The 23,381-nt window shown below is 41.7% G+C and overlaps 1 protein-coding gene across 2 annotated transcripts in view; it reads left to right on the top strand.

Moving 5' to 3' along the window:
- NCOA7 (nuclear receptor coactivator 7) overlaps window positions 1-23,381 on the top strand; it is a 46,821-nt gene that overhangs the window by 1,063 nt on the left and 22,377 nt on the right. The window contains exons 2-8 of one of the 2 annotated variants that reach the window (XM_079970754.1): window positions 6,548-6,792; window positions 13,209-13,288; window positions 17,319-17,426; window positions 18,436-18,549; window positions 19,076-19,201; window positions 20,202-20,386; window positions 22,348-23,282. In XM_079970754.1, coding sequence (XP_079826880.1) covers window positions 6,548-6,792; window positions 13,209-13,288; window positions 17,319-17,426; window positions 18,436-18,549; window positions 19,076-19,201; window positions 20,202-20,386; window positions 22,348-23,282 — 1,793 coding nt within the window. Of the gene's footprint in view, window positions 1-6,547; window positions 6,793-13,208; window positions 13,289-17,318; window positions 17,427-18,435; window positions 18,550-19,075; window positions 19,202-20,201; window positions 20,387-22,314; window positions 23,283-23,381 lie in introns of both variants that reach the window. The other variant, XM_079970753.1, reaches the window with a different exon arrangement.

Here is a 23,381-nt window from a genome sequence, read left to right as displayed (position 1 = left end):
ATCAAATTAATACAGCTTTCTTGGTTGAAAAATGAAAGGGGAGGGGAAATCAGTTTTTGTTCCTTTAAACATACAGTTTTGTTTTTGTTTTAAATCTGCTGTAGCATCAGCAAAAAAGAGCTGCTGTGGTGGTTCTGTGCCATCTCTGCTCTTCATTCTGTGTTTATTGTAGGTGAATTATAAACACAATCCTTGATGTAACAAAACCAGATCTCCAAGGTGGAATGTAAACTGTAGTTAAAGTGCGGTAGATCTTTTAAAGATTATTTAACTGTGCAAACGTGCTGTTACGACACCGTTTTGGAAGAAAAAGAAGTGCATCTCAAGGTCATGAAATAATTTGTGAAGTGAAAGGCAGCAAAGTTGTTAAGATTTCTAGCGTTGTCCCCCCCCCCCCATTATTATTTTTTGAAATACCCACAGAGGTGATCAAATGCTGTGAACTGGGGAACACTCATTCTGAAGAAACCATATTCCTAGAGAAATATTTAGCAAGCTGCCAGTGATAGACACTCTATAAAAGGTGAGCAAACTCAGGCTTAGGGGCCCAAACACTCCTACAGGCCTCTCTGGCCAATCCTCTCCCAGGCCATCCCTCTCAACACCCTGCTTTATAATAATACTGATTCCTGTGGTGCAGTAAGGCAAGGCACTAGGGTGAAATTAGCGTCTCCACTCCCATTGTTCAGCCCGGACACTGAGGTCCATCTCCGAGGGCCTTCTGGTGGTTCCCTCACTGCAAGAAGTGAAGCTACAGGGAGCCAGGCAGAGGGCCTTCTCGGTGGTGGCACCCTCTCGTCAGTAAAAGTAAAATAAAAACATCTAAAACTAATCACAGCTGATAATTTCAAATTCCGCAAACTGGGAACTGCCACCAAACAGACCCTTATAGTTGAGAGTTGCTGTGCAGTACATTTTGTGAATAAACCATCCCCTTGGCCAAATCAGCAGCAATTTCATTTCTCTCTGTGGCCCACGTGCTTTGTTTAGGTGTAGGTGAGTTGTGTTAGGTTTTCCCCTCTAAGGGGAAGACTTATTTTTATGCCCCAATGACAGATTTTTTGCTCCCTGCTCATGGAAGCTGTTTCCTATTTTGGAAACCTTGGTTTCGAAACAGCTAGTTTTTTAAAAAAATATGAAGTGTGCATGGAAAGCTGCCCAATAACACAGCACAATTCTCTACACAAAAGCACAACCAAAATTTTTGATTCCTACCATTTCCTGTAACAACCTTAGGCATGGCTCAGAAAAAGTCACCATGGTATGTGGTACAAGCGCACCACATATTTTGATGTGAAAAATGTACCCACAAATCTGCTCTGGGTCTAAAATGCATTATTATGTGTTTCTTGTGTTTGAGAGTATATCTTTTGACATTATATGCACCTCATTTCTAATTTAAAAATTTGGAGTCATTTTTTGTTTAAAAAGAGAGTATCTTTTCTAGACAAACAGAACCCTTCTCTCTCTGGAATGTTTTTATTGTTGCCCCCGCAAGGTATTTGTGTGCTTTAGTTTTGTTCATAATTGGGTGTCCCCTCCCTTTCCCCTGTTTTCTTTTTTGCCTTTGCTGTAGACTGAAATAATAATTGGTTTTGTAAGCACAATGTCTGCATACTGTAAATAGTTTTATCTGCCAGGCACTCTTGTTTTCCCCCTCCTGTTGAAATTTCACATCATGGTTAAAACTGTGGGATAATTGATCTGTTTCGAAAGAGCCTGTGGCAAGGATTCTGAGGCTGTGGCCTAGTCTAGTGAGCAAGCAAGGACAATGTGTATACTCAGAACTGTTGTCATGGGGGGGGGGGGGTTGAAGGCCATTAACCCAGACTCTAGCTCACTGCAGGATATTTAGAGATAGAGATCACAACCAAGAGAAGTCTAGCTTCTGCTTGAAGATCTCCAGCAAGGGAGAGCCTCCCACCCTTACTGAATTCTTGGTTGCATTGTCAAGTTACTCTTAGCACTGAGAAGTTTCTTGTAATGCTCAGTCAAAATCTCTGCTCTTCTGTAACTTAGATCTAGCTGTGTTCAGAGGCAGTAGATAACGAGTATTATTTGCCCTCTTCTGTGTCCCTCAGGTATTTGAAGACGGCTGTCAAGTCCCCCCTCAGTCTTCTCTTATCCAGGCTAAGCATGCCCAGTTCCTGCAACCTTTCCTTCTTCATTTTCATACCCCTGACCATCTTAATTGTCCTCCTTTGAACTTGTTCCAGTTTGTATTTCCTTCTTAAAGTGTGGCATTTAGAACTGGAAATTGTTCTACGAATGAATAAAGGGAAATAATGGGGAACTATTACTTCTCCTGACTTAGAAACTATAGACTATCCAATGAAGTTGTCCCATTAGTACAAGGACTTCAACTTGTGCGGAGGAACTTCTCCTCCTCCTCCCCAGCGCCCCCCCCCATCTGCTCTGAGTTTGTAAGGAAAAGTGGGGCAGATCCCAAAAGCTAAACCACAACAATGGTTATTCCAATTTCTCCCTTTGAGTTCAGTAAACAAATAACAGGATAATCTCTACTAGGTACTTGAAATAAACAGTATCATAAATGGGAGGGAAACCCTGTCTGCTTTGTCTGTGCTCTCTTTCTGTGTAGTGTTGATTTTCTCTTGTAGGGGAAAGCCAGTTTCTTGGTAGAAATGTTGTGTTAAAATGAAAGGGAAAGAAAAAAACATTTTGAAAACATGTTGCATAGCAAGGATCCACTGGCTCTGGCCTTGAAAAGCAGGATGCTAAGCATATGGTTTAAAAACATTTGTTCCTTTTGTGTGTGCATGAAACGGGTTTGACTTACCTGTTCTCATTCTGCAAGGTGCCCTATTTTGGGACACGGGACTTCAGTGGGCAATTATGGATGAGAATAGCAAGGTAGTTCCTCTTAGTGGTATACTATAAAACTCTTTTCTCCCCTTCAAGCTTTGTTGTTTAGTCGTGTCCGACTCTTCGTGACCCCATGGACCAGAGCACGCCAGGCACTTCTGTCTTCCACTGCCTCCCGCAGTTTGGTCAAACTCATGCTGGTAGCTTCGAGAACACTATCTAACCATCTCGTCCTCTGTCGTCCCCTTCTCCTTGTGCCCTCCATCTTTCCCAACATCAGGGTCTTTTCCAGGGAGTCTTCTCTTCTCATGAGGTGGCCAAAGTATTGGAGCCTCAGCTTCACGATCTGTCCTTCCAGTGAGCACTCAGGGCTGATTTCCTTAAGAATGGAGAGGTTTGATCTTCTTGCAGTCCATGGGACTTTCAAGAGTCTCCTCCAGACCATAATTCAAAAGCATCAATTCTTCGGCGATCAGCCTTCTTTATGGTCCAGCTTTCACTTCCATACATCACTACTGGGAAAACCTTCAAGCTTACTTCCTAATAAATTTTATAGAACATCTGGCATATTTGGCGGCCAGCTTTTGCACTTTTTGCAATGTTAAAACCACTTTACAGCTTTTTGTTGTCGCCAGGTTGAATAATCTAGGAAGGAGTTATACATATTTAGAGCATAGGAGCCTACCTTAAACTGAGTCAGACATACATCCGTCTAGCTCAGTAATTCCTGGCAGTGGCTCTCCAACTCTTCAGACAGGGCTCTCACCCAGCCCTGTTTGGAGATGACAGGGATTGAGCCTGAGACCATCTGCATGGATAGCAGATGTTGTACTCCTGAGCTGCAGTTGGAGTAGGTTGCCTCAATTCTTTATCCTGTTAAGGATTGCTACCTCCTGACAGTGTCTAGTAATGGCAGGGTTCCTGAAGGTGTGTCTGTATTCCCAAAGTTGTACCATATGTTTTGTCCGGGTCTGATGCTGGATCCCACACAGAAAGTGGCAAGGGGGGGGGGTCCTGGTCAGAAGTTGCAGGACCATGGACAGCTCTTATTCAGTTACTCTGAGGGTCCCAACCTTTTTGCAAAGTTTTTGTGTGCTTCTAAACTTGGGGTTCCACCAAGCCTACTGAAACTTCTATCTTGTGCATGGATGGAGGGGCAAGGCAACATTCTTGGATTGTAGAGGTCCCAGCACACCAGGCTCCTCTTGTGCTGATAGTAGTTAGTAGTGTCATCTGCGGCTGGCCCAGAGAGCAATTTCACTCTGCATCCTTAGCCTCTTTCCCTGGTGATAGGCCATTACAGCAGCATATATACCTTTGGGTCCCTTCCACCTCTACATTTCTACGAAAGTAGAATTAGTTGGCTCTACTCATTGCTGACCTGACTTGAGTCTCCAAATTTCTTCTTCCCTTCCTCTACCCAATATAGTTACTACACTGACCAGCAGGGTAGCTATCCAGAAACTCAAAACAGGACCCTTTTTCAGCCCTTTCCAGAGAACCTGAGTCCTTTGGGCATTCAAGGCATGTACTGTGCCATTCCACTACAGCCCTTCCATTTCCTACTTTCTCTTTGGCTCAAGGTGACTTACCACTATAATTAAAAACAGTAACATAATTAATGAAGATGTAGTACAGAAATAGGAGTAAATATTAAATCTCACTTTGGAAAAAAAAGGTTATTCTTCATACATCAATGGAGTCGTTCAGATCTCTCTTTTTTTTGTAGATGTTTATAAGAGCCTCAGAACAAACATGTATTAGAGGGCACTGATTTAGATAACCTTGAATGAATGACATGTTTATGTGAAAACAAAGCTAATAATAAAGCCTGGGCAGCTAACTGTGAAATTATAAGTTTAGACGATGACATAACGAATAGATGCTGGCCAAATATATTAATCAGTGTAGTATTGTTTGAGATGGGGATTAACATAGAACGTTATTTAGGCTCATATGGGCTGGAGCTGGCTTTGCTTCCATCAGAAACTGGTCCCGTGTTGCTCCAGTAACGTCAGACATCCAAGCTCACGTGGGAGGAGTCACCTTGCCACTGCTCCTCCTATCCCAGCAGTTTCTCAGTTTCTTGGTCAAGTGATGTTGGCATGGGAAGGACATGCCAGATCCTCACACTTGCACGCCAGCTCCTGATGTTACCCGAGCAGCATGATAAGATGACATGTTGCAGCAGCACATAACCTGCTGAAATGAAGACTACTTTGCCATGTAAAGTACGTTCAAAAAGCGAGAGAGATAAAACCTCAAGTTTAGCCACAATTGGTATTTTATTTGTAAAAAGAAAAAGCCCAATGTGTTTTGGCCTGTAATTATTTTAGGCCTTCGTTATTTTAGGAACAAGGCACCACGTGCATTTTTATCAATTAAAAACCAGTTTAAGTATATTTACGTTATTTATATGCTAATATATATTTACTCAATGTAAGATGTAGAAGTAGTTTGCAGAAATCTAGGTTAATAAAGTCACACTGTCACTTTCACTGAATATTTACCGTATTTTTCACCCCATAGGACGTACCAGCCCATAGGACGCACCTAGTTTTTTGGGGGGGGGAGATAAAGAAAAAAAAATTATTTCCTCCCCAGGTGTGGGGCTGGGGCGGGGGAAGTGCCCCACGGCTAGCGGAGCGCTGCGCAAAGCCCGAAGCTTGGGGCGTGCTGAGTTCAGTGCGCCCCAAGCTTCTGGGTGCCGGCAAGCTCTCCACTAGCCGTGGGAGAGCCGTGCAAATTTGTGCGGCTCTCCCACGGCTAGCGGAGCGCTGCGCAAAGCCTGAAGCTTGGGGCGGGCTGAGCTCAGCGCGTCCCAAGCTTCTGGGTGCCGGCAAGCTCTCGGCTAGCCGTGGGAGAGCCGTGCGACTTTGCCCGGCTCTTCCACGGCTAGCGGATAGCTTCCTGAAGCCTGCATTCGCCCCATAGGATGCACACACATTTCCCCTTCATTTTTGGAGGGGAAAAAGTGCGTCCTATAGGACGAAAAATACGGTATGTGATGTAGCCAGTCGATCAATCAATCAGTCATTCTATTATGGTCAAAGATCAGACAACAGAAAAAACATTAATAACACACACAACAACATCAGCACCAAGGGGCAGAAGCAGTAGACAGAATTGAAAATGTCATATGTGTTGTTCCTTTTACAGTTCTGGTGCAAGCCTAAGATAATCACAGGTAAAAATGTGTTGGCTTTTTTACAAATAAAATTTGTGCCGTCTTGAGATTCTATCTGTCTCATTTTTTGTGTGTCAGTTTGGATGCTTATAGGTCTTTAATAAAAAAATAAGTTGTCATGCGTGACATCAGGTATGGAGCAGATGAAGGTTTGATTTGTATTGGCTGCACTACTGCAGCCAGTGGGACTGCTCTCAGCTCCAGTTACCTGATAGGCCCTAAGAGGGATTCCTTTTGAAGTAATTACCCGACTGTTTAATGTTTTATTATATTCTTAAATATGTGGAAGCTGCCTAGAGTGGCTGGGGCAACCCAGTAAGATGTGTGGGGTATAAATAGTAAAATTATCATTATGGAATTTCATCAGAGAAATGTTGGAGGGTATGCTAAGTTAGATAAACAAAGAATTGTTATTCTGATCATTGCAATTTAGCAGGATCAAGGTACATAAAATTATAATGATCAATGGTTAGCCAATGAAATTTCTGCAAATTAGTTTATTGTCTATATTGCTTTATTGTGTTTCTTTTTTTCTAGTTTGAAGAAGAAGAGGCTAGCTAAGCAAAATTCAGAGGCAGCCTCCTCGAATGCTTGTGGGATCCCCACAGGTAGAACTCAGGCTGGAAGAGATGATGGAAGTAAAGCTGTTCTGGTGCAGACCAATGGCTCTCAAGAAAACGGCAAAAAGTCTGGGGAAAAGGAGGACTTGGAGAAAAAGAAGAAGAAAAGCAGTCAGCCAAAGGATATTAGGCGCACAGATCTTAAGCGATACTATAGTATTGGTGAGTTTAAGGCAAATACTGTATTACCTCTTTGAAATCTTTTAAGTATTTTTAAAGTGTAACAATCCGTGGTGTTGTGTTTTTTCTTCTCATTATATTGCTGCTATGCTTTCAGTAACCTTCTGTAAGTCAATATGGAATATATAAACACGTTTTAGTTTTATAAGCTCCCATTTGGATTCTGTAACATTGCTGAGTCTTGGCAGGACTGGTTAAGTGTGTGAAGTCCATCTGCAAGCACAGATTCTATGTATTAGAAATGACAGAAGTTTCTTAGCATCAAAATAAAATATCTTTTTACGTATTTGAATGTAGTGGATGAATGGGTTGGCTTTTACCTTCAGAATGGGCACCTGTCTCCAATCTGGCACCTTGTAAGTGGAGGTTGGATCCAGTTAGACTGGGGAAGGTAAAGCGTAGTGGAATGAGTGTAACTGTTTGAAAGGATTCCTAGCCACAAGGCTCTGGGACCAGATTTCTTATATTCACCTAATCTCTCTGCTTCTTAGCAATTTTTCATTTTGTTGAAAACATTCTATTTTTAGTATAAAATATCTTTTAACCAAGTGAAACATAACACTATTGAAAGAGTTAGTTAACAGTGTGGAGGTTTTTGAATGTGCACACTCACACACATGTCTTTTAAGACTTAAGAACATAATAATAATCCCACTAAAATCATATCTTATCCTTCCTACAATGGTCAACCAGATTCCCTGGGAAGATCACTAAGTAAGCAGGTCATGGAGAAATGTCTTTCTTCTGCTGTTGCCTCTTTAACCAGTTGTATTCAGTTCTGTATTGTCTCTGAACACATAAGATCCTATAGCCACCATGACTAATTAACCATTAACAGACCATAATCTTGTCTAATTCCTCTCTGAAGCATTTAAAGTTGATAGCAATCGCCAAATCCTGCAGCTGTGAATTCCATGGTTTAACTGTGCATTCTGTGAAAAAGCACTTACTTTTGTCTATCCCCAATCTACTGCTAATCAGTTTTAGTGAAAGACTCTTGAGTAGCAAGTATCTTCATTATACAGTTTATTATTCCTCTCCCCCCCTAAGGTAAAAATGCCCCACTGCTCTAGCTTTTCCTTGTTGGGAAGAATATGAAGAGCGGCATGTGTTGCCCAACCCAAGTAACTTTTATGATGGCCCATTAACTGTCTAAAGAGTAAACAGAATCTGCAAAAATGACTCCATCATTTGGCAGGACACTAGAAGGATAATGTCTGCCTGTGGAGTTGGGAAAGATTCCAAATAACTAGAGTGGAGCTTGTAAGACAGATATCCAGGAGAGCCATAAAACATTTTGCTAGCATAATGAATCTGTTTAGCATAATGAATCTGTTTAGCAACAGTGCAATTTCAGCCTTCTTAAAAGGTAAAGGTAAAGGTACCCCTGCCCGTACGGGCCAGTCTTGACAGACTCTGGGGTTGTGCGCCCATCTCACTTAAGAGGCCGAGGGCCAGCGCTGTCCGGAGACACTTCCGGGTCACATGGCCAGCGTGACATCGCTGCTCTGGCGAGCCAGAGCCGCACACGGAAACGCCGTTTACCTTCCCGCTAGTAAGCGGTCCCTATTTATCTACTTGCACCGGGGGTGCTTTCGAACTGCTAGGTTGGCAGGCGCTGGGACCGAGCAGCGGGAGCGCACCCCGCCGCGGGGATTCGAACCGCCGACCTTTCGATCGGCAAGCCCTAGGCGCTGAGGCTTTTACCCACAGCGCCACCCGCGTCCCTTCAGCCTTCTTAGCAACCTTGAAAAGGGACCATTAGCTTCTTCCATTGCCAGAGACCCCATGGTTGTGCCTTTCTCCAGCAGTCTGATAATTATTTTTTATGATGGTCCATTTTAGAACCTCAAATGGCTGGGCTGGCAAACCAAAAACCTAAGTTGGATTTAGCTTTTCTAGTTAACAATTATGTTGTAGCTTCCTTCAATGTCATCTTTACAAGCTATTGCCTTGTTTCCTCACACGGTTCTTTCCACCGAAGGGGCAAAGTTTAAAGGTGTAACATTGTAAATCAGTAACCACAAACCTGCTGCTCTAACAAGTAAAAACAAATAAATTCAAAGCTAGCATTGTAGTGGGATTCAAATCTTTTCCCCTCTAGTCATCCCTGTGGTGATTGGGGCTGCATTGTTTTTTGGGATGAGATCAAAATTTTCAACCCATTTCCAGGTTGTAAATACACTTCCTGACTATCCGAATAAATAACACTTGTCTTTTCAATATTTGTTAACAAATATGTTAGGTTGTATGTAAAAGTCAAAAAGCTGGTAACTGATGTTTAGGAGGAGCTGTAGCTCTGTGGTGGAGCCCAAAGTTTTGATGGTATGAGGTCATGATTCAGTCCCAAAACATCTCAATTAATAGATCTTGTGATGATTTTTGCCTGAGAATCCTGAAGAGCTAGTGCTCACCAGGGCAATGAAGAGAGTTCTGGATTTGATGGACTATTGGTATAACTTGTTATATATTGTGTGTGAACATAAAGATATTCTCATGACCATCCTGGAGGAGGAGAAAGGAAAAGTGTGTGAGTCTGAGACTCACTGTGGCTTATCTTCATAACACTAAACCAGGGGTGGGGGGTGGGGCTAGACTTTTTTGGCCAAAGAGACAGTGGTGGATGTGACTCCACACATAAACCTTACTCAGCTGATCCATGTTGGAGAGGATATTTCTATCTCTACACTCATCAGATGATTGTTAAGATTTCTGGGGAGGGGGTGATTTGCATCCTCAACAGAGCATTCGACACCACCCAGCAACACCCAGTGCTGTGCCTGCTTCACTTCACTTCACTTTCACCACCACTGTCAAAATTGATGGGATCTTATCGAGAGGCCAGGAAAATTTGCTGGGTAGGGGAGGGCACAGGATCAGGCCTCCAAACTGGAAATTTGCCACCCCTATGTTAAACAACCCCCAACATTCCATGTCCATCTTCCCAATGTGTTAGCTAGTCCTCTGTACATGTTTTACATTCGCATTACATATGATGGGAATGCAAAAGCGCTTGTAAAGTTACCAGCTGTGGAAATTTCTATATAAATCTCATTACGATCGAGTTGTGAGAGATACCAAAATTAGCGTAAGCCCTGCTTGTGAAAACTCAGCACACTACGTGCCCTCTCTGTGCCTTGGGATCCTCCTGTTCCCTTTGCTACAAGGGGACTGTGCTCATATTTCAGCTGAGGGGTGGAGTATGCAGAATTACACTAATCTGCTTCACTTTCCTCAGAGCTAGATTCCACAGACTTGGACAAGCCCCTTCCTCAGCCACTTCCTTAGCAGAGGCTTTGAAAAAGATGGGGATTTTGCGTGTGTGAGAGTGTGTGTGTGTGTGTGTGTGTGTGTGCACGCACACGCGCAAACACACACAAGCAATGGCACTATTCGATTCTAATTTTCTCTGAGTGGGGGGAAATTGGCCAGTTTGTATTCTGAGTGATTTTGCTGTGGCTTATTTTCCGTTCTCTGTCAGCCTTGCTTGCTTTCAAGTCCAGCGACGCTGATTTAGCAGAGGCGTGGCAAAGAACCTTTCCCTTGCTTTTTTTTTTTAAAAAAAGAAAGTTGTAAAAGGGGAAACTCAGGACTTTTGGACACATGATTTAGGTTACTTGTTGGCATTCCTGCGCTTGAAGATGTTTGCGGTCGAGTGTTGCTGTGCCCACCATCCAGGAGGATTCTGCAAGAGCTGTTTGCCGGATGTGCCCAGGAAGGCCTGCCAAGCTTCTGCTGTCACTGCCGCCTGTAAACTGCCGGGGAGAATAATCAACGTGGAATGGGAGGAGGGCTTGCCATCTTCAGGCTACAGTTCTGCAACCGGGGACAGCTGTGAGTCTCTGCCAGAAGCTGTGGCCATTGATCACAGTGAGATGGCAAAGAAGAAATTCCTAAAGGTTATGCACAGCTTTTCAGCCCCAAAGCATTTTTCCTGGTGTGTGGATTACAGGCAGCCTTACCTGTTGTTAGGTATGCAAACCACTGATTCCTGTCTGCTGATGGTTATCACACATGGAGGAGGAGTGGGGCTCAGGGAGAACAGATCTTGGGAAACTAGACAAGGTGAATGGGCTTTCAGAGCTATCTGAGGATACCTAACCATATTTTTCATTACAGCTTTTTACATCTACAGCTCTCCCACTGAAAACATGACATATCCGCTACTGTGTGCGCACATGTGATAATGACAATCACCTAGAAATGTACATTTAATGTTTATTTATTTTTTTAAGTGTTTTAAGACATTAAGCAGCCATCATTGGGCAGCTAGCTTGAGTCTCAACTCCCATGGTAAATATAATGCTGAAGCAAATCTTAGGGAAGAAAATGGGACCTCAATGCTTTATTGTTAAAAATTCATATAGTAATTCTGATGGATTGCACATTAAACACAGGCACATGTATCTTCTCTCTGATGTTTTCTTTATTATATATATATATATGAAAAAATTGTCTCTGAAGTTGATTTTAGTTGGAGGTGTGTGTCCGTGGAGAAAGAAAGATAAATTGGCCCTCATACCTTTACCTTCTAGCAGGTTTTTCACTTCAAATCTCCCATCTCATGCTGGTTTGTTTGTTTGTTTGTTTCCACCAAGGAATAAAATATACAGCCCTGTATTTCCCCTCTACAAAGTAAAAAGCAAGTTGGGCAGGAAGAATCCGAGCTTCAAAATGGTTGGAAGAGAAAGAGTTAAACAGCTGCTTTCTTCCTGCCTGGCCCCCTTTATCTGCTTCTTTTCAACTGAAATTTATAACCTCAGAGGCTGGTGTTGGTTAAAAAGAAAGAAAGAAAAACTTCAAATAAATGCTTGCTTCTTTGCTTAAGACATTTATATACTGCTCTTCATAATGTTTATCCCGGGATAGACATTTTTAAAAATAATTTGTTTGGCCCTTAGGTAGGTTCTTGTAGCAGATATATATATATATATATATATATATATATATATATATATATATATATAGCAGATCCTGTGTGGGATATTCAAAGTGGGAGAAGCAGCCATAGTTTTGTGTGTTCAATCCTTGGCATCTCCAGTTTAAGAGATGCTGGATGTCTGGAAAAGGCCCAAGAAGACCCTCAAAAGCTGCTGCCATTCAGAGGAGTTGTAGGCTAGATGGACCCATCATTCCCCACTTTGTTTTCCTGAACCCCTCACTATTTTCTTTTTGCCTCCCATCTAAAGATGCACTGGTTTAGTCATTTAGCATTTGGAAGAAGCATTGATAACAAGGGTCTATCTGACAGTTAGAACTTTGGAGGTGATATTAATATATTTTATGATGTTTCAAGGCTGCATTTGGTTTCATTTGTGTTTCTTTTAATGGAAGATTTTGTGTATTGCTGTGCTGCCCTGCAATCATCAGCTGAAGGGTGGTTCTAGAAATTAAAATAATAAGGCTATTCTGATGTACAACTTTGTTTAATGCGGGCAATGTTAGAATGTTTTAGTTCTGTTAGCAGCAGAGGTACCTTTACTGCTTATGTGTGAATGCGGCCTGACAGTTTCAAGCTTCAGTATTGTACAATTAACCGCTTATGTGTGTCCTCAACAAAAGCATCTAGCAGAACACAAAGGATATCCTTTCGAAATAAGCTTTGTTTTCTGATCTTGCAAAAGACTAATGCCCATACAAGGTCTTCTGCAGAGTCCTGCTGAGCCCAGTAGCCCCAACCATAAAAATCTTGGATGACTGGGAAGAGCGCACATAGGCAGTTGTGACATCAGCAGAACGTACAATTCTTGTTGATATTGCAAATGCCTGAGTGATTTGTCCTGTCATGATCTCAACTTTGTCCAAGCCCTTAGGCACGCTGTGTACACCTCAGGTAGATAGTGGCGGGGTTTTTTGCCGTTAACATTTGTCACAGTGTATTTCAACTTTTCCTGACGTAACACCCACATTTAGCCTCAACTTGCAACCGTTGACCCACTTTTAATTCTTTACCATATACAGCATGCCTGTTTTTCTTCCTCTTTCTCCTTGCTAAAAACACAAACAGATAAGAAAATGTTGGTGACCCACCTTAGCTTAGGGCATAACTCACTTGTGGCTACCAGCCTACCAATAAAAGATCAGTGATACTTCCCTTACTTAATGCAACACTCAAGCATTACTGTTAAAAATATTGTCAATAATAGCTTTTCTGTGACAGGCAGCCCTGTATCGAAAAGTTTTTAATATTTCAGGTTTTATAATGTTTTTATATATGTTATAAGCCAGCCAGATGGGTGTGGTATAAATAATAAAATTATTATTTATGATTTGTTAATCACCAGTTTTCATGTTTGGCCAAGACAAACCTGGTTTAATATTATTTTGCTTATTTTAACAATTAGTGATTTGAAAGTTGTTCACATTTTAGGTAATCGGTCTTGGGGTTTCTCTTTCAGAGGACAATCAAACCAAAACCAATGAGAAGAAAGAAAAGAAAATGGTCTCTCAGAAGCCACATGGTACAATAGAATACACGGTAAGAGTAGCTGCTCAGAATCTATTGCATGAATATTTTTGGAAGTGGTATGCCCATTCTGTTCCCCCATGCTATGCAATTCCTCTACATCCTGGTTTGTTGTTTTTATCCTATTCACAAGAGGAAGTGATCCTTTTCCTGAGTATAACCAGGCTGGAGCCACCTGTGTCTCCACTAGTACCACCAATGGTATCTATCCACTAAAGGTCTCACTAAATATCCACAATATACAAGAGGTTGTTTCCTCTTCCTGCCTGGTTCCTGCATGCACTAGCTCAGTCTTACCTATACTGTGTACCCCCTCTTAAACATAACCACATTTCAAGTAACTGTTCTCAAGAACAAAATGTGAGAGGAGTGCCTCTCAAATCAAGCAATAGGGCAGGGGATGGATGCGGGCCCAGCAGCAGGGGTTAGAATCACTGGGCATCTTCCAAGGCCCATGCCCAGGTAGGGGACCCAGTCCCAGTGCCAACCCCTGAAGCCACCTGCCCAACACAGGGTTGTCCTTGCTGCTGCAGCTACCCACCTCACTGAGCATGCAAGCAACGGCAGGCACTATTTCATTTCAAAGTGATATGCAATAGTACTCGCTTTGCCAGTACATATATTAAAATTCAAAGTGATATGCAATAGTAGTTTTGCAATAATACGAGCGAAGATGGGGCACCCCATGCACATTCTCAGAATTCCCAGTGTGCTCACTGGTCCAGAAAGTTGGGTGACCCCTGAAATAGAGGACTGTGTAACTTATAACATGGCATATGTCTTTTCCTAGATGTGAACCAGAAACCCAATTTTCATAAAGTTGCTTGTTCTGCTCCAACGTTCCTGATTGGCTCATGGAAATCTCACTAAATCTGTACAATAGGTATATAAATACAGGGAAATAAGTTTCATAAATATCCTTAAAGCAGAATCTGTAGCCTAGCGTCAGTTTCCCCACTCATAATAATGCAGTTGCCCTACATACTTTGGCCTTTGAAAGCTGCTGTTGTGTGCTGCATCTTAGAGTGAAGTTATTTCTCTTCTTCGGGAGAAGGGGAAAATTATAGTAGGGTTGCCATATTTCAAACAGTGAAAATCCGGACAGAAAAGTTATTGAGCTTTTTTTGGCAGAGTTTGGACATTTTACCGATTTCCACCCAGACACTGCTGCACAGATGCTGCACAGTATAAATAACTTTTAATATATCCTGTATCTGATTCACATACATAGTGAATAATAAAAATAGTAGTAGTAGTAGTAGTAATGCATATCTTGAATTCAACAGCCTCCCCTCCCTTCTCTGATAATTGGTATGCTATTTCTGAATCCTGGAGGTTCCTTTTAGCTATCGTGAACCATAGCTATCAACAAATCACACAGCAGCAGATTCACAGAGCAATACAGTGTGTGTCTACTCAGAAGTAAGCTGCATTACGTACAATATGGGTTACTCCCAGATAATTGTGTCTGTGATTGCAGCCTTAATAACATAATTATGCAGGGATATTTTTTTCCTGCCTTGAATTTATTGCCAGTCAGTTTAACTGTGTGACCCCACCATAGCCTTGCAAAAGGTTAGGTAAAGGTAAAGGGCTAAAGGGACCCCTGACCAGTCCAGTCGTGGCCGACTCTGGGGTTGCGGCGCTCATCTCGCTTTATTGGCCGAGGGAGCCGGTGTACATCTTCTGGGTCATGTGGCCAGCCTGACTAAGCCGCTTTTGGCGAACCAGAGCAGTGCACGGAAATGCCGTTTACCTTCCCACCGGAGCGGTACCTATTTATCTACTTGCACTTTGATGTGCTTTCGAACTGCTAGGTTGGCAGGAGCAGGGACCGAGCAATGGGAGCTTCACCCTGTTGTGGGGATTCGAACCGCTGACCTTCTGATTGGCAAGTCCTAGGCTCTGTGGTTTAACCCACAGCACCATCTGCATACTTTTTTTTCTACCCTGCTTCAAGTAATGTCCATGTTGCCTGTGGAAGATGGGGAAGTCCCTTATCTTTGCCCAGTATGGAATCCTTTCCCTTTGCAGTCCAGTGAAAAAAAAAAGGGGGGGGGGATTCCTTCTACCAAGTGGGCTAGTGGAGGAGAAAGTGCCCTGGTTTGTGCATCATGCTAAACTAGTTCCATATGCTTCATTTTGGTCTTGGTCTTTTTCGGTTGCCATTTTCCATGCTTGCTTTTTCTTTTCTTTTCATTTTTAAGCTGTGATGGCCAGAAGTGAACACAGTAATTCAAATATGACTTCCATATACATTTGTTAGGATCCTGGCTGGTTTTATCTTCAGTCTCTTTCCTAATGATAGAAGAATTCTGACAGTCCTCACCCTGAACATGTTAAAGGAACCTGTGAAGGTGTTGTGGAACTATTCAGGCTAATCCAACATCCCGTGTGCTTGATGGTGGCACATCCATCTGCCTGCACATTCATCACATGCTCAAAGCGGTTCTGTGTGTGTACCGTCCTTCTACATGAGTACTTGGCCTTTGAGAATCTCCCTTCATGTCAAGGATTTCTACACATATAAACTTGGCTACAGAGTCATGGAGTGTAGGGAAGGTGGGAATTGTGCCTACTGGCCTCCTTGTGGGATAGGTCTAGCCTTGACTGTATGCGTAGGTGGTGGCTGTTGGAGCCTTTCTGATCTCTAGCAATCAGATTTGTCTTTTTAATAAAAAATCACCACTGCACCTAGAATTGATGTTTTCATTGTCCACAAAGCTCCAGGGTCTATTCTAAAGAAGCTTCTAAATTAATAGATTAGCAAGAAGAAGGAATGGGGTGAAAAGTACAAGACGCTGTTACATGCTCAAGCTCTAGTACACATGCTGTGGTTCAGTGGATTATGTTCAATGGTTAGAAAACAAGTTTGCTCTGGATACAACTTCCTCTTATCTTGTAAAGCCGATAAAGGATTGACTTAACTATATATAAACAGAGACCCAAGTGGGCCAATCCTATTGATCTGTTGTATATGAGTGTTTGTTTTCACTTAGGTTCCTTCAATTAAATCCTCCAGTCCAGATTCAAAAGATGGGAGTATTTTCCACAAGCCCTCATGTGTATTGCAAAGATAAGATACTTTTATGTGCCGGCAGGCTTGATTGATCTTGGCTGCTCCCAGAGGTCAAATGCAAGCACCAGAGAATGCATACAAGAAAAGTTAGGGCTCTGGGTTTGAATGGGAGTTAGATTAACAACAACTTTGAATCCACTTTAAGCCATGAACATTCTCATGTAAGAGAGACTGGGTAATTTGTAGCTAATAAATCCACTTTATTCTGTAGTGTTGCACACATTCTGCCAAAATACATTTCCAGAGGCATTGCCATGTTAATCAGTTGCAGCAAAATATAACTGTGTTTTTTTAACTAATATTTTTTATTGATTTTCCATTTTTAACATTGATATTTACAAATTTTAAGCTCCACTGAGCTAATCGACTTCCCTCCATCTCGTCATCTGGTTTTTATATAACTACCTCATATTTCCACACATTTATATCATCACAATTCTACATTTTTCTTAATATTATATTAGTTTTTAAGCATATTTGTAGAAAAGTTCCTCTTAATAAACATTGCAAGATTTCATGCAGCCCGGCTAGTGTCTTTATGTGTTTACAATGATTGTCTATATATTGAATAAATTTACTCCACTCTCTCTGGAACGCTTGTTCACTCTGCTTTTGGATTTTCCCCATCAGCTTTGCTAATTCTGCATAGTCCATCATCTTTGTCTGCCGTTCCTCTACCGTCAGTAATTCTTGCAGCAAAAAATAAGTGCACGTCCCATTGCATTTTAAAGGCTAATAATTTATTACAGCAGAAGCTTTTGTGTACCAGAATCTACTTTGTTTTGTGACTAGAGCCTACTTAGAAATGTGTGGTGGTTTTTGAAGTGCTACATACTTTGGTTATTTCCCCCTGCATCGAGGAAATGGTCTTCTTAAATTTAGGTTTTATATTTGTTGTTTTTAAACAGGCATGATCGAGGACAGTGCAATAATATTTTAATCTTTCTATCTTCCCTCCCTCAGGCTGGAAGCCAAGATACTCTGAACAGCATAGCTCTGAAGTTTAACATCACTCCAAATAAACTTGTGGAACTCAACAGGCTCTTCACACACACAATTGTTCCGGGCCAGGTAACCGGGTTGTGATTAAATCCAATTTTCTGAAAGATGTGATCTGTACTAGTTAAAGAAGGCTCTTCTAGTATCATTTTGAAATAACTAGAACAGTGGAAATGACACCATGCCCTAATAAGTGATCGTAGGCATGCAGTGGCTTCAGAGCCACATGCACCGGGCACAGTGGTGAATAGCATGGTGGAGCTGTGCTAATGCTGCATAAAGTGACACAGCAATAAAGGAAGGGGTGACGCAGCAATAAAGTTGACACAGTGCAGACACGCTGGTGGAGCCAATCTGTTGCACCTGCTGGTGAGTTTGCACCACACCAACCTTGCTGCTGCCTCCTGGAATGCAGCCGTTATGCAGCCAGTGAGAAGTCAGGTGAGTGGCACAGCCCCTCCCTGCTGTCTGCATGCAAAATAACACTGGTTTTATAAGAACACGACTTTATATGCTCCGATCATATGTCCAACAAGCAGAGCATTTCCTATACTGCTTGGAAGCAGCTGTCTGGTTTCCCAGACACATCTGGGGATGCCTGGAACTGAACCTGGGACCCTTTGCATGTATCGGTGCAGGCAGACCTGTGATAACTTCTGCACTGGGCTGAAATCCTGTACCAGTTATATGTGCTTAAGGCTGCAATCCTATACCCCTTTATCTGGGAGTTAACTGCATTGAATTAACAGTGTTTACTTCTGAAAGGGTATGTATAGGATTGCACTGTAAATATTGTTATATATAAAAAAAATTAAGGTGATTTTGAACACATTTATAGGTGCATAATCACTTCACTAGTTGGTTGTGTTAAGTCAGGATTGTCACTATCCTGCAATGAGAGAGGGACAAAATTCAAGAAGCTAATAGTTGTGTGTGTGTGTAGATAGATAGATAGATAGATAGATAGATAGATAGATAGATAGATACCTTGGTGCTTTAAAATAATGCTCTGTGAATCGGTTGTCTTCACCATGTATGTTGTTGTAATAATCTTGTTTCTTTTATGGGGGGGTTGGCTTAGGTTCTGTATGTGCCAGATAGTGAGCCTCTTTCTGCTGCTGCGAAACTAGCTTCTTCAAGCCCTGGCACTACTGTTTCACCTTCCTCATCAGATGCAGAGTATGATAAACTTCCGGTAAGACTTTCATGTTAGAGTCAGTTTTAGCCAAGAAGCATCTTAATCCTTTTTTTCTGGCATAGCCTTTCAGGGAGTGGGCTCTGGTCCACAAAAACTTATGCCACAATAAATTAGTTAGAGTTTAAGGTTGCACGAGATTTTTTGTGTTACTTTTCCAGTAAGACATTATACAGACTCTGATGTTTAGAAAGTACTGTCTAGTCAGTTAAGCATATAAACTATCTTTTGATATTACGGTTCTTGATTTCCTTGAAAAGTGTAAAATTGCTTATCATATTTGCAGTAGACATGGGAACACTTTGCATGTCATAAGGGTTTACTTGATAGTAGTTCCACGGCTATTTGCCACATATTCCATTGTTTGCTTGCCGTGGCTCTCTGCTTGAACTGCTGGGTTTCTTCATGCCACTAGAAACAAGAAACAATGGGGAATCTGTGGTGGCCTCGCCCACCTGCACAAGGAACTGTGGCACACAAATGTCTGCTGGTTTTTTATTTTTTAAAAAAACCTTTATCATTCAAGGATGCTGACTTAGCAAGAAGGGTTTGCAGACCAATCCAAAGAGTCCTGTCTTCCACCTCAGAAGAAGATGAGCCAGTTGTTGTCAAGTTTTTGAAAATGAACTGTCGATACTTCACAGATGGCAAGGTAGAAGGCTTTGGTGATTTATTTTGCAACAGGTGTGTGTGTGTGTGTGTGTGTGTGTGTGTGTGTGATAGGCAAATAACAATTAGAGTATCATAAGGTGTGCAGATGTTGGAACTGTTAATCTTTATTGTCTACAAATCTATTTGCATTTGAAAATTAGCTTTACTAAGTAGGCTGACCACAGTCTAAAATGGGCTGTTTTGTAGATGGTTCCTGTGTGTGTGCTTGGGGTTCTGGGCACATAAGATTCAATAGCAAACTACACATTATGCACATAGAAACATAGCTAGGGTCTAACAGCAGCTTTTACTAGGTAACAGCAGCTGCAAGAGGAGGTAATTTGGAACAGAGAAGGCTCATAGGAAGGGAAGGAGTACTACACTGTCTTTCTACCAATTGTGTGCCTGCTGCAAATTCACCCCCTTCCTCCTTCAGTGTTCCAAATCTTTTATTTCATGAGTATGCATATTACATGTACCTAAGCTCTAAGGCAGAGCCATTTGCCATTTTGCCTCCAGTGTGCTATAGCCATCCAAGTCTCCTGTTGGGAATTATCAGCATAAGAAATGAAATCATGCTAACATGAGAAAGGAGGCCTGCTAGCTTTGATAGATGTCATGGAAGCAGCCAAGATCAGAGAAGAATGGTTTTTGCTTGACTCGTGAATTCTAATATTTTGACTCTAGTTAATTAACAAGCTGTCGCTCCCATTTCATTGCAGCTAAGGATAAAATTTAAATACCTTGATCCCCTTTTATAACCCTGGCCTTGTCTGCTGAAGATAGATGTGTTTTGAGCACTTGGAATCCTTATCACTGCTTGGTATCAGTAGGGTATTGACCTGATGTCTATTCAGAGTGAGCACTTTGGTAGAAAACATGATTGCAAGGGTGGGGTGGGGGAACGACAATGAGGGGTGTATAAGAATTTGGGAGAGGGAACATAAGGGACAACTTGTCTTGAAAATCTGATGTTCTAATTCATTTATTTTTATTTTAAGGGTGTGGTAGGAGGGGTCATGATAGTCACTCCCAACACTATCATGTTTGATCCTCACAAATCAGACCCTCTGGTAATTGAGAATGGCTGTGAAGAGTATGGGCTCATTTGCCCTATGGATGAGGTTGTTTCGATTGCACTCTACAACGATATCTCTCACATGAAGATTAAAGATGCCCTGCCATCGTAAGAAGTATTCTTTGTTGACCATGTTTGAATGTAACCAGTGGGATGTGGAGGACAACCAGTGGGAAGTGAAAGGAGAGCTTTGAAGAAATTGAGGAGCGAAACAGCTAATGAGGGTGGGAGGGAAGGGAGATGCAGAATAGTTCTGCATTCTTTAGGAATGGTGATATAGGCTAGGCCCAGGTCACACATTTTTTCAAGTGGTGAGGTTGTATACAGTGACCCTCTTTGTGGAGGGAGGAAAGCCCTCCACAACTTGTTTATACATTGCTGCCTATAAAATGCACGCAAGCATGGGTAGTGTGTATGGAGGTCCTGGGCTGTCCAGGTGACAGGACCTCCTTCTTGTTCTTGACATGTAAACTGGCCTTAAATCTTATTTTTTGAATTAAGAAGCACAGATTCAGTGAAAAGGGGGGTAGGGAAAGGAACTGGGAAATGAAATAAAGTGTCAAGGATCTAGTAAGGCTAGTTTCTTTATTTGAATGGGTTTTTCTCACTGCTGTGAGCTCCAAATTATTGGCATATTAAATGATATAGACTGATCTGTATAGGAGTAGATATATGTAGGATCTTCCTCTGAAGACAGACTGCTAGTACTAATGTCCTTGAATCTCTTCCTATGATTGTATGAATGGTAATAATGCTATACAGCTACTTTACAGGTACAGCTGCAATTGTATAATTCATATCATCACATACAATGACCACATAGGTAATGAGAGGGATCTTCATGTCTTAACTGAACATTTGCTCCAGTAGTGAGAACCACTGGAGTTGTGAAATCACTTTGCAAATACAGGGATTCTTCCAGTGGCTTGAAGTTATTTGTTATTAATCTCTGTATACTGGATGAGAAAATGAGAGCTTATACGTATACAGTGGTGCCCCGCAAGACAAATGCCTCGCAAGACGAAAAACCCGCTAGACGAAAGGGTTTTCTGTTTTGGAGGCACTTCGCAAAACGAATTTCCCTATGGGCTTGCTTCGCAAGACGAAATGTCTTGCGAGTTTTTCTGACTTTTTTCCCCTCCCCCCCTTTTTCTAAGCCGCTTATCCGCTTATCCGCAAAGCTGATAAGCCGCTAAAAGCCGCTAATAGCGCTAATCCGCTAAGCCGTCAATGGGCTTGCTTCGCAAGACGAAAAAACCGCTAGACGAAGAGATTCGCAGAACGGATTCTTTTCGTCTTGTGAGGCACCACTGTACACAGGCTTCAGTTTATTTATTTGAAGCAAGGTTGGGCAATTTGCTGAACTGTTTAAAAATTTATCTTTTTAAAAAATGTATTTGTGATTGCTGAGAGCATGAATCTTGGCTCATTCAAAGGCTTATGCTATCAGCTGAGAGAAGGAAAATTTCAAGACCCTTGAAAATAATAGAATTGTAGATCTTATGATTTCTGAGGCCTCCTCATGTTTTTGAGTTTGGATCTCTGAAGTCTGCTTCTAGTCTTTTGTATCAGTCTCAGCTGATGAGATGGGATTTGTTTGTTATCAGTGGCCTGAAAACCGTCACAGAAAAGAAATTATACAGTTTATAGTCATTCTGTTGCTCCTTTTGTAGTAACTTGAAGACTCAGGCTGGGTCTTGTCTTTTGTCCCCTCGGCCTTAAAAATACCTGCAGAGTACCTAATGATACATCCATCTCTCCACTTTCACAACATGAACTTCAAAATACAAATATTTTGTTATACCAATTCTTTCAACTCCATAATTACTTATTTCAGTTGGCTTGCATTTTATTTTGCGAGAAGCAAAATTGGTTTATTTCAAATTATTTCAATGTTGCTTTGGTGTATTTTAGTTGAAAGTTCCTTTTTGCCATTTGTTTTGTTACTTTATTTTAGTATTTATTGAGTTTTCATTTTGTTATCATTTTGTTCTCCATTTTAACATTCCATATGCATCCACCATCTTTCCTGACAGCGACATTCCAAAGGATCTTTGTCCTTTGTACAGGCCTGGTGAGTGGGAAGACCTTGCTTCTGAGAAGGATATCAACCCTTTCAGCAAATTTAAATCCATAAACAAGGAGAAGAAGAAGCCCAAAGCGGACAACTTTGTCACCCTGAATTCCACACCAATAAAGCCCACGGAGAAGGAGAAGTCTACAGATCTTGAACTTAAACCTCCTGAAAGTTCTTCCTTGGTGACCTCCAAGTCGGAGGAAACACAAAGGGACTCCAGCACTCCTGAGCCTTCAAAAAGGGTGGCTTTGGAATGTACCACGGAACATTCTGTAGAGAGTGTTAGTCTGGACCTATCCAAAGATAATTCCCTTCTGGAAGAAGATGGTTTTATTGAATTGGAAGAGACTTCATCACAGACTGATAGCAAAGTAAAGAGCACAGATGTTGGAACAGTTGGTGTTCCCAATGACTCTAAAATGAGAAAGGAAGTTTGGTTGGAAGCAACAAATAAAGAAAATTGTGACCAATCAGGGACAAAGCATGAAGTTATTAAAGATGTCCTTGATTTAGAGTCCTGTGAGAAGCTAGATGTGGTGCCTGAAATAAACAAGGGGGGTAGTTCACCAAACAAGGAGCTGAATAAAGACAAACTTATTGAATTTTACCTCAGTAAAGATAAGGATGAGCCACAGACTACTGATGACTTATGTAAGGCTAACGTCAAGGAAGAGGGGAACAGTATACCAGGAGGCATAGACCTCACCCTTAGTTCTTCACATTCCCAAGCCAATAAATTTGTGAAAGGCAAAAGAGAAGGGCCAGATTTGTGTTCTAATGGAAGGAAAGAGGCATCGTCAGAAGTTGGCGCAACAGCAGAGAAAAAGGACCATGAAGGATCAATAGCCTCTTCATTGCCATCTCAGCTAGATAATAAGTCTGAAATCAGACTCTGGCTGCTGCAGAGAATCCAAGTGCCCATTGAAGGTAGGCCTGCTTGCCATAGTGTTACTGTAGCACCCTATGTTAATGAAGGACAGAAATTTCTTCCAGTTTCCAATAGTTCTTTTCAACCTTGTTTTTTTT

This window comes from Podarcis cretensis (genome assembly GCF_951804945.1).
Source record: "Podarcis cretensis genome assembly, chromosome: 3".
Taxonomy (NCBI): domain Eukaryota; kingdom Metazoa; phylum Chordata; class Lepidosauria; order Squamata; family Lacertidae; genus Podarcis; species Podarcis cretensis.
Note: the sequence above shows the minus strand (reverse complement) of the source record. Positions and strands in the feature narration are given on the sequence as shown.